Below are 11758 nucleotides of genomic sequence, written 5' to 3'. Positions count from 1 at the left end.
CAGCCGGAGGAAGCGCGGCATGATGAGCGCGGGCGACGCCGTGTGCACGGGCTGGCTCGTCAAGTCGCCCCCCGAGAGGAAGCTGCAGCGCTACGTGAGTAGGGGCGTCGCCGCGCGTCCTCGGGGCCCCGGGTGGCCGCGGGGTGGCCTCGGAGTGGCCCGGGAGCCCCGCGCTCGGGCTGCGGGCGAGGCCGGCGGACGGAAAGCGAGATCGCACGTCGAGCCGGAGCGCGCCGAGCCGACGGGAGGGAGGCGGGTGGGGCGAGCCCGGGCGCCCGTCTCGGTGCGGGAGCGGCCGGGGGAACCTCCCGAAAGAGCGGCCCTGTCGCCGTGCCGCGGTGGGGGAGAGGGACCGGGACCCCGGGACGTGCCGCCTGCACGGGGCGGGTGCGGAGGCTCCGCTTTCCCCCGGGGTCGCGAGCACTGTCTTCCCACGGAGCTGTCGTCGGACACGACCGTCCGCAGCCTTCCTCAGGGTGTCGCTTCTCAGCTTCTCTTTTCTGCGGACACTGCGCTTTTCGAGAACCTCCGGTAACCATGGACTTTTGCTAGGATGAGACAAGGGGCACTCGGGAGAGCACACCTTAAATGTACGAGCCACAGATCGAACATTCATTATGTCCACCCGCGTCCTCGGGACAAGCAACGTACAGCTGCTCAGACCCCTTTCTCCATTGACCCGGGACTACACTAGTGTCCGTCTCTTGCGACTCTTTGCGAAGTTTTTTTCTTTTTTAAATTAATTAATTATTTAATTTATGGCTGTGTTGGGTCTTCGTTTCTGTGCGAGGGCTTTCTCTAGTTGCGGCGAGCGGGGGCCGCTCTTCATCGCGGTGCGCGGGCCTCTCACCATCGCGGCCTCTCTTGTTGCAGAGCACGGGCTCCAGACGCACAGGCTCAGTAATTTTGGCTCACGGGCCCAGTTGCTCCGCGGCATGTGGGATCTTCCCAGACCAGGGCTTGAACCCCGTGTCCCCTGCATTGGCAGGCAGATTCTCAACCACTGCGGCACCAGGGAAGCCCTCTTTGCGAAGTTTTTTGCCGTTTGTTCTGCTGAGCAGCGTTTTAGAGGCATGTTCCACTTAGCGTGTAGATGCCATAGATGTAGACACACCTAGATTCTTCTGATTACTACCACTGTTTACCTTCATCATTCTTTTTGAGTCCCCGAGTCTACAGACACGAGGTCCACTATTACTCAGCCTCTAAGGCACCCAGCTGCTTCACTAACGGTGCATCTGCTTTGAAGACTCATGATATTCAGGTGAGGGTCTGTCACAGAGCGCAGCACTTACAAAGCCATCTCGAGGTAGCTTTCCTTGTTGCCCTTCGGAATGTGAGACATCTTAAATGTTTACGGCAAATTGTCAGATGATGCAGGAAGGTGCTGAACCTGGACTGCAAAGTTCGTGGCAGATTTTTTTCCAATCCTGTTTTCTATCTTGTCCTGACCAGACTGGCTTAGGAAACTTTATTAGTACTTCATCCACCTCGGGAAGGCATGGGTGTCCATACCTCTTATTACATGTGCTTCGTTCTCTTGAGGTGCAGTGGAGGTGTGGCAGGCGTGGACTTTGCACAGCTTATAGGCGTGTGGGGCATGTGATGGGGTGGTGAAGGAGGAGACTTAGGACACAAGACTACCTAGATGTCATCTTACCAACACTCCAAGACATAAACCTGGGCCTCTCAGGCTATTGTTGGGAACTTTTTATAATGAGGGACATAGTCGTTTTGACAGTCGATGCTCTTTGGTTGAAAGGAGTCCCTGAAACACACCCCATAGTCAGTTTTCGCTTGTCTCTAAGTTCTGCAGGAATCCCGTATTGCCACTAGATGGCGATCATTTGTCAGTGCTCACAAGCCGCTTTTCACGCAGATCCTGTCGGGAGTGCTCATTCCGTCTTCCTTTTAATTGAGCACCAACTCTGAACCAGGCCCTATGCCATTGGCTAGAGAGAGCAAAAGAGACTTTACCCCTGTCCTCCAGAAGTCCAGAGTCTCACATGTGTTACACAATGACATAACGAAGCTACTTAGTGGCACAACTAGGGCAATAACTTAGTTCTTTGCGCTGCCAGCCAAGTAGCTCTCTGTTAATGTTTGTAAACCACAGATGGAAGCTAAGTCTGTATTTAGGTAAGTCCTTCAGTCCGAGGTAAGCTGGTGTTTCATTCTCGAATCTATAAAAGATAGTTTTATCACTGTTCTTTAAAGTTTAAATTTAACTATAGTTAATTTACAATATTGTGTTACTTTCAGCTGTACACCTTCAGATTTTCTTCACTATAGGTTATTACAAGATATTGAATATAGTTCCCTGTGCCATACAGTAGGTCTTTGTTGTTTATCTATTTTATATATAGTGGTGTGTATTTACTAATCCTGAACTAACTTATCCCCTACCCTTCCCCTTTGGTAATCATGTTTGTTTTCTACGTCTGTGAGTCTATTTCTGTTTTGTAAGTTCATTTGTATTTTTTTTTAGATTCCACATATAAGTGACATCATATGGTATTTGTCCTTCTCTGACTTACTGCACTTAGTATGATAATCTCTAGGTCCATCCATGTTGCTGCAAATATTTCATTCTTTCTTATGGCCGAGTAATATTCTGTTGTAGATATACGTACCACATCTTCTTTATCCATTCCTCTGTCAATGGACACTGAGGTTGTTTCCATGTGTTGGCTACTGTGAATAGTGCTGCTATGAACATTGGGGCGCATGTATCTTTTTGAATTAGACTTTTCATCTTTTCCAGATATATGCCTAGGAGTGGGATTGCTGGATCATATGGTAGCTCTATTTCTACTTTCTTAAGGAGCCTCCATACTGTTCTCCATAGTGGCTGCACCAGTCTACATTCCCACCAACAGTGTAGGAGGGTTCCCTTTTCTCCACACCCTCCCCAGCATTTATTGTTTGTAGACTTTTTGCCATTCTGACAGGTGAATTACTGCTCTTTTAAAAGATGGTTGATTCTTTTCTGTTTTTTCTTTCACAAATATACAAACTTATTCTTATAAACAGCCAAATGATCTAGGAATAAATACAGTAAAAAGTGAAAGACCCTCTTTAATTTTCCCCACATCCTACCCTTCCTGTGCATCCCTCCTCATTCCCTTCCACGCCCCTCCCTAGGGATGACAACTGTTAGAAGTTTGGTTAATGTTATTCTTTAAAAATTTCGAAGAAGATACAATTTTCTTTTTGCACAAATGAGATCATACTATACAAACTGTCCTGCGATTTTCTTTTTTCACAACAATCCTGGACATCTTTCCAAGTTAGTACGTATAGATTTGCTTCATTCTTTTAAACCATTGCGTAACATTCCTGGTCATAGACATAACATATTTTAACAATTTCTCTGTTGATGAACAGTTATCTTGCTTTTATTTTCTCAACTTTAAAGAATGCTGTAACAATGATGATAATAAAATTATAATAATTCACATTTATTGAGTGGTTGTATGTGCCAGACACTACACTAAAGACTTTACTTGAATTATCTCATTTAATCTTCAAAACAACACTAAGATCCAGGTACTACTTTTATCTCTGCATACAAGTTCTTTGTTGGGTATATAATTTGCAAATATTTTCTACCAGGCTATAGTTTGTCTTTTCTTTCTCTTTACAGTATCTTTTATAGAACAAAGATTTTAAAGTTTTGATTAAGTCCAATTTGTCAATTTTTCTTTTATGGATCATGTTTACCGTCAAATCTAAGAATTCTTGCCTAACCCTAGATCCTGAAGGTTTTCTCCTATGTTTTTTCTCCTAAAAACTTTATAGTTTTACACTTTAGACCAATTATTCATTTCAGTTAAAAATTTTGTACAAGGTGTAACATTTGTGTTGTGATTCATTTTCTTGCAAACCAATTACATTTATTGAACAAACTGTCTTTATTCCATTGAATTACTTTTGCAACTTGGATGGACCTAGAGTCTGTCATACAGAGTGAAGTAAGTCAGAAAGAGAAAACAAATACCGTATGCTAACACATATATATGGAATCTAAGAGGAATATAAAAAAGGTCATGAAGAACCTAGGGGTAAGATGGGAATAAAGACACAGACCTACTAGAGAATGGACTTGAGGATATGGGGAGGGGGAAGGGTAAGCTGTGACAAAGTGAGAGAGTGGCATGGACATATATACACTACCAAACATAAAACAGATAGCTAGTGGGAAGCAGCCGCATAGCACAGGGAGATCAGCTCAGTGCTTTGTGACCACCTAGAGGGGTGGGATAGGGAGGGTGGGAGGGAGGGAGACGCAAGAGGGAAGAGATATGGGGACATATGTATATGTATAACTGATTCACTTTATTATGAAGCAGAAACTAACACACCATTGTAAAGCAATTATACTCCAATAAAGATGTTAAAAAAATTTTTTAAATCAATTGGTCATATTTATGTAAGTATTTCTGTGTTCTCTAGTCTGTTCCCTTTATGTCTTTGTTCATCTTTATGCTAACACCATGCTGTTTTGATGACAAGAACTTTATAGTAATTCTTGAAAGCAGGCAGTTTTAGCCCTCCAACTTAGTTTTTCTTTTCAGAGTTGTTTTGGCTATTGTTGGTCGTTTGCTTTTCCATACCAGTTTTAGAATTCGTTTGTCAGTTGATTTTTGTTTATTAACCTTGTATTCTGCAACCTTGCTAAACTCACTTATTTATAGTTTGAACTTTCAATACTATCAATATTGTATAAAAATGATGAGAACAGACATCCTTGATTTTTCTTGATCTAAGGGGGAAAGCATTTAGTCTTTCACCTTTTAAGTACCTTAGCCGTAGGCTTTTTGTGGGTGCCTTTTCTCAGGCCGAACTTCCCTTGTATTGCTAGCTTGCTGAAACTTTTTATCGTGAATTGGATTTGTTAAGTGCCTTTCTTGCATGTGTAAAAATAATAATATGCATTTTCTTTTTTTTGTCTGTTACTATGGTGAATTATTCTGATGGATTTTTGTATCTGGAGCCAGCTTTGAGTTCCTGGGATAAACTTCACTTGGTTGTGATGTTTTATCCTTTTCATGCTTTTGTTTTTTTAAAATAAATTTATTTTATTTTATTTTGGGCTGCATTGGGTCTTAGTTGCTGCACGCGGGCTTTTCTCTGGTTGCGGCGAGCGGGGGCTACTCTTCGTTGCGGTGCGCGGGCTTCTCATTGCAGTGGCTTCTCTTGTTGGGAGCACGGGCTCTAGGCGCGCAGGCTTCAGTAGTTGTGGCACATGGGCTCAGTAGCTGTGGCTTGCGGGCTCTAGAGCACAGGCTCAGTAGTTGTGCCACATGGGCTTAGCTTAGTTGCTCCACAGCATGTGGGATCTTCCCGGATCAGGGCTCAAACCCGTGTCTCCTGCATTGGCAGGCGGATTCTTAACCAGTGCGCCACCAGGGAAGCCCCTTTTCATGTATTGCTGGATTTAATTTGCTAATATTTTGCTGAGGGTATTTGTGACTTTGTTCATGAAGGATATTGATCTGTAGTTTTTCTCTTTTGTACTATCTTTCTCTGGTTTTGACATTAGCATAATGCTGGTAACCACTACTCTCTTCTCTGTATCTATGTGTTTGTTTTTGTATGTTTTGTTTGATTTGTTTATTGTATTCCACATATGAGTGAAATCATATGGTATTTGGTATTTGTCTTTCACTTATTTCACTTAGCATAATACCCTCTAGGGCCATCCGTGTTGTTGCAAATGGCAAGATTTCAGTCTTTTTCATGGCTGAGTAATATTCCATTGTGTATGTATACACATCTTTATCCATTCATCCATCAGTGGGCACTTAGGTTGTTTCCAAATCTTGCCTGTTGTAAAGAATGCTGCAATGAATATAGGGGTGCAGATACCTTTTCTAACTAGTGTTTTCATGTTCTTCAGTTCGTATTTATTGTACTCACTGTATTTTACAAATAGTTAATCAATTGATTCAACACCATTTGTTGAAGAGTCCTTCCTCTCTATATATTTTCATTATATGTTGCCAGAGAGAGTGTATTTTTAAGGAATATATGCACATGATTCAAAATCAAAGCATATCAAAGTATATACAGTGAAAAGTAAGTTTCCCCCTCCAGCTGCAAGCATTGCGGATTTTCCTTCCAGATATATTCCATGCATATACAAGCATATTTTTTGAACAAATGGTAGTATACTATATTCACTATTTTATAACCCTCTTTCTTAGTATATTTTGGGGATTGTTCCATATCAGCACATAGAGATCTTTCTCATTATCTTTAACAACTTCATAATATTTCACTGTATGGAGCTACTATGATAGACCTTTTCTTGTGTCCAGTCCCATGCTACTATAAGCAATGCTGCCATGAATATCTTTGTACATTGGTCTGTGTAGTCATGTGCAATTAATTCTGCTTGTAAAAAAATGCTTAGAAGTGGAATTTCTTAGTCAAAGTGTATGTGAATGTAAAATGCCAATAGATATCAAAGTGCTTGTCTCTCTGCAATGCCCCAAATATAGTGTATTATCAAACGTTTTGATCTTTGTAAAGTCAATAGTTGATAAATGGTATTTTATTTTAACTGAATTTCTTTATGAGTGAGGTTGGGCGTCTTTTCATATATAAAAGACATTTGTATTTATTTTTGTACAGCATGATTTTAATTGCAACCTAAGTCTTAAATCCTTTCATGGGTCTATTTTGGGGCAATTTTGTTCAGTTGCTTCTTCTGCTTTTATCTCAGCTTTTAAACTGTTATTGAATAAGTATCACACTTACATGATTCAAAAATGAAAAATCTCACCCTCACCTCTGTCTTCATCCATCTTAATTGCCCTTAGCCTTCAAGTAACCATTTTTCTTAGTTTTTTCCTTCACACTTCCAGTATTTCTTTCTATAAATACGAGGATATATGTACATAGCTTCTTTTTTAAATTTTTTAATTTTATTTGCGGTACGTGGGCCTCTCACTGCTGTGGCCTCTCCCGTTGCGGAGCACAGGCTCCGGACACGCAGGCTCAGCGGCCATGGCTCACAGGCCCAGCCACTCCGCGGCACGTGGGATCTTCCCGGACTGGGGCACAAACCCATGTCCCCTGCATCAGCAGGCGGACTCTCAACCGCTGCGCCACCAGGGAAGCCCTGTACATAGCTTCTTACGCCCCACTTTCTTACACAGTATCCCATTCTATATCTTAGTCTGTTCATTTAAGAAGACATACAGACAAGCACAGGGAGCTCTACTCAGAGATCTGTGGTGACCTAAATGGGAAGTAAATCTAAAAAAGAGGGGACATATGTATACATATAGCTGATTCACTTTGCTGTACAGCAGAAGATAACACAAAATTGTAAAGCAATCATACTCCAATAAAAAAAAAGAAGACATACAGACAGTCAACAAGCACATGAGAAGATGCTCAACATCACTAATCATCAGGGAAAAGCAAATCAAAACTGCAGTGAGATGTCCCCTCACCCCCATGAGAATGGCCACCATCACGAAGGCCACAAGTAACAGATGCTGGAGAGGGTGTGGAGAAAAGGGAAGCCTCCTGCACTGCGGGTGAGAATGTAAATTGGTGCAGCCACTACGGAGAACAGTATGGAGATTCTCCCCCAAATTAAAAATAGAACTACCATGTGATCAACCAGTTCCACTTCTGGATATTTATCCAAGGAAAACGAAAACACTAACTTGAAAAGATATCTGCACCCCCATGTTCATTGCAGCATTATTTACAATATTCAAGGTGGGTGTGGAAGCAACCTAAGTGCCCATCAACAGATGAATGGATAAAGATGTGGTACAGGGCTTCCCTGGTGGCGCAGTGGTTGAGAGTCTGCCTGCCGATGCAGGGGACACGGGTTCGTGCCCCGGTCCGGGAGGATCCCACATGCTGCGGAGCGGCTGGGCCTGTGGGCCATGGCCGCTGAGCCTGCGTGTCCGGAGCCTGTGCTCTGCAGTGGGAGAGGCCACAGCAATGACAGGCCCGCGTACCGCAAGGAAAAAAAAAAAAAAAAAAAAAAAGATGTGGTGCATACATATACATACAGTGGGATATTACTCAGCCATAAGAAAGAATGACATCTTGCCCTTTGCAGCAACATGGATGGAACTTGAGGGCATTATGCTAAGTGAAGTAAGTCAGACAGGGAAAGACAAATGCCATGTGATCTCACTTTTATGTAAAATCTTAAAAAACAAAAAAGTTGAACAAGAACTCAAAGATACAGAGGAAAGATTGGTGGGCGATGGTGGTTGGGGGGTGAAATGGGAGAAGGTGGTCCAAAGGTCCAGGCTCGCAGTTATAAAATAAATAAGTCCTAAGGATATAATATACAGCATCTCGACTATAGCTAGTAACACCGAATTGTATATATGCAAGTTGCTAAGAGAGTAGATCTTGAAAATTCTCAAAAAAAATTTTTGTTCTAGAATTCTGCCCATGTCAGTGACCAGAGATCTTCACTATTTTTGACAGCTGTACAATGTCCTGCTGTGTGGCTGTAGCATGTTTATTCAACCAGTTCCCTATTTTGGACACCTGAGTTGTTTCCGCTCTTTTGATTTTGCATCCATTGCCACAACTAGTCGCATGGTATATGTGACATTTTGTACTTGTGCAGGTATATCTATATGATTCCCAGATCTGGGATTGCTGGGGCTATGAATCTATACATGTAGTAGACATTAACGAATGTTCCATTTTGCATTCCTTCCAGCATGTGTTGGTTCTTTTATTCGGAGGGAGGTTGAACATTTCTTGACATGTTGGTCTTTTTAGTCGCAGTTTCTGAGGGGTGATAAGTCCTTTGTGAGAAAAGATTTGTATACGTTTCCCCAGTTTGTCACTTGTATTTTGACTCTGCTTATGTTGTGTGTGTGTGTGTGTGTGTGTGTGCAAAGGGAAAAAGTGTATGTAGTAGAATGTGTCAGTATTTTCTTTTACAGCGTCTGGATTCTCAGTCAGATTTAGGAAGGCCTTTTCCCCCTCCCTGGTTTTAAAGGAATTCACCTGTGGTTTCTTCTGGTGCTTGTATGGTTTTGTTTGTTTGTTTTTAATTAATTTATTTTATTTATCTATTTTTTGGCTGCGTTGGGTCTTCGTTGCTGCGCGTGTGCTTTCTCTAGTTGCAGTGAGCGGGGGCTACCCTTTGTTGTGGTGCACAGGCTTCTCACTGTGGTGGCTTCTCTTGTTCGGAGCACGGGCTCTAGAACGCAGGCTTCAGTAGTTATGGCACGCAGGCTCAGTAGTAGTGGCACACGGGCATAGTTGCTCCACGGCATGTGGGATCTTCCCAGATCAGGGCTCAAACCCGTGTCCCCTGCATTGGCAGGCGGATTCTTAACCTCTGTGCCACGAGGGAAGCCGCTTGTTTTGTTTTATTCACTTTCTTCCCTGAGTGTTCAGGTTTATTGAGGGCATGGGGGTCTACAGGGGAGACCCAAGTGCCTGCACGTGGCCGGGGATGGGGTCTCCAAAACCTGGGTTGACTTGAAAGTGTGACCCTCAGCTCCATCCCACCAAAGGCTTGGGACTCCAGTGTGGCTGCACTGCGGGGGTGGTTGCCTTTGGGTGTGGCCCCATCAGGGCAGCGACTTGGCACATTTCTCGCCCTTCAGGCAAGGCCCACGGCCATTCTTCCCCAGGGAGGTCACCTACTCAGCGCTTAGGGCACTTGGGTGCCGAGTCTGGGGCAGGCAGCTGGATGGCAGCAGAAAGGAGCCCTGGACTGTGTGTTTTGTTTTGTTTTTTACATTGAGATTTGGGATCCATTTGGAGTTTATCCTGGTGCAGATGTAAGGAATGGATCCGACTTTATTTTTTTCCAAATGGCTGTACAGTTTTGCCTGCACTACTTATTAAAAAGTTCATCTGTATCCCCACTGATTTGAGATACTGTCCTTCCTTATTATATATGAAATTCCCACATTTATTTATTTATTTATTTATTTTACATCTTTATTGGAGTATAACTGCTTTACAATGGTATGTTAGTTTCTGCTTTATAACAAAGTGAATCAGTTATACATATACATATGTTCCCATATCTCTTCCCTCTTGCATCTCCCTCCGTCCCACCCTCCCTATCCCACCCCTCTAGGTGGTCACAAAGCACCGAGCTGATCTCCCTGTGCTATGCGGCTGCTTCCCACTAGCTATCTACCTTACATTTGGTAGTGTATATATGTCCATGCCACTCTCTCACTTTGTCACAGCTTACCCTTCCCCCTCCCCATATCCTCAAGTCCGTTCTCTAGTAGGTCTGTGTCTTTATTCCCGTCTTACCCCTAGGTTCTTCATGACATTTTTTTTTCTTAAATTCCATATATATGTGTTAGCATACGGTATTTGTAATGAGGTGGATAGACCTAGAGTCTGTCATACAGAGTGAAGTAAGTCAGAAAGAGAAATACAAATACCACATTTATTTTTGTTTCAGTTTCTGGTTCAACTTCCATCGCTCCCTCTGTCAATTCATGTGCCATTATTAAGCTGTTTTCATTATAGAGGTTTTACAGTTGATTTGAATAGTGATATGGCTAGTCCCCCTTTATTGTTCTTTTTTTGGAGTTTTTAGAGTTATAGAGTTTTAAGAGTTTTTAGAGTTTAGTTTGGCTAGTTTTGATTTAATTCTCCCACATGAACTTGAGAATCGGCTTGCTTAATTTCAAAACAAAACCTGTTATTACTGGGGAGGAGAGTTAAGTTAGATTTTTAAATTAACTTAGAACTGACATTATGGTGTGGAGCCTTTCTATCCAAGTCAGCTTTTATGTTTTTTTCACATTGGTCTTTACACAATTCTTATTAGGCTTATGCCTGTTTGGGGTTTTTTGTTTGTTTGTATTCATAGGGCTATTGGTTTCTGTCTTCACCTGAATTCCTTAGAAAACAGAACTTGCGCCAAGGCTTCTTTGCCAAGGCTTTGTTGGGGTTGTAATCTCAGTGCAGTGAGAGTGATGGGAAAAAGGAAGAAAGGAAAGAATGTGCAAATTCGTGTGTTACTGAGTTGGCCATAGCTTCGTGAGAAAACACAGCCACTGGTTGGGATATTTGGATGGATTTGGACAGGCTCTGTAGAACCGATTCACCTTGAAACCGTCTTTTGCAACAAAGAAGGGAGATAAATGTATCTATCTGCCAGTTCCCTTACGGCTCCTGTCTCTCAGTGCCTTTTGGGGCAGCCACTGGGAAAGCCAGTGTTTTTTGGCCTGGTGTCTCATCTGAATCCAGAAGTGGTGGAAGGAACTGGAGTATTTGAGGGTTCACTGGCTCGGGCCTGGGAAGGGTGGGAGGGTCTCTCAGCAGAGGCCATGGCTCCCCACTGAGTGAGCAGCTGGGCCTGGAAGGCAGGTGGCGCCAAGATGCACAAAATTGGGTCCAATATAATTCCAACATATTAATATTCTATCCTCTTACCTTTGAATTCTCTTACTTTTTGTAGTAGTTTTTCAGTTGATTCTTCTTTGGGGATTTCTTGTGTATACGATCATGTCATCCAAAAAAGAAAGAGTTTTTTTTTTTTTAATTTATTTGCCTGTGCCAGGTCTTAGTTGTGGCAGGCGGGATCTTTTAGTTGCGGCATATGGGCTCTTTAGTTGTGGCATGCAGGATCTAGTTCATGCAGGATCTAGTTCTCCGACTGGGGATGGAACCTGGGCCCTGTGCATCAGGAGCTTGGAGCTTAGCCACTGGACCACCAGGGAAGTCCCCAAAATAGAAAGAGTTTTACCACTTCCTTTTTCAATTCTTATGTATCTTG

At 42.9% G+C, this 11758-nt stretch overlaps 1 protein-coding gene across 6 annotated transcripts in view; it reads left to right on the top strand.

Annotated features, from left to right (window-relative positions):
• GAB3 (GRB2 associated binding protein 3) overlaps positions 1–11758 on the top strand; it is a 66060-nt gene continuing 54302 nt past the window's right edge. For all 6 annotated transcript variants that reach the window (XR_003796784.1, XR_003796783.1, XR_003796782.1 and 3 more), the window contains exon 1: positions 1–94. Coding sequence is in view for 1 of the 6 variants with exons in the window: in XM_029243727.1 (XP_029099560.1) it covers positions 20–94 (75 nt within the window). In the remaining 5 variants the exon portion in view is untranslated. The remainder of the gene's footprint in view (positions 95–11758) is intronic.

This window comes from Monodon monoceros, unplaced genomic scaffold (assembly GCF_005190385.1).
Source record: "Monodon monoceros isolate NGI ecotype Baffin Bay Population unplaced genomic scaffold, NGI_Narwhal_1 Super_Scaffold_3, whole genome shotgun sequence".
NCBI lineage: Eukaryota > Metazoa > Chordata > Mammalia > Artiodactyla > Monodontidae > Monodon > Monodon monoceros.
Note: the sequence above shows the minus strand (reverse complement) of the source record. Positions and strands in the feature narration are given on the sequence as shown.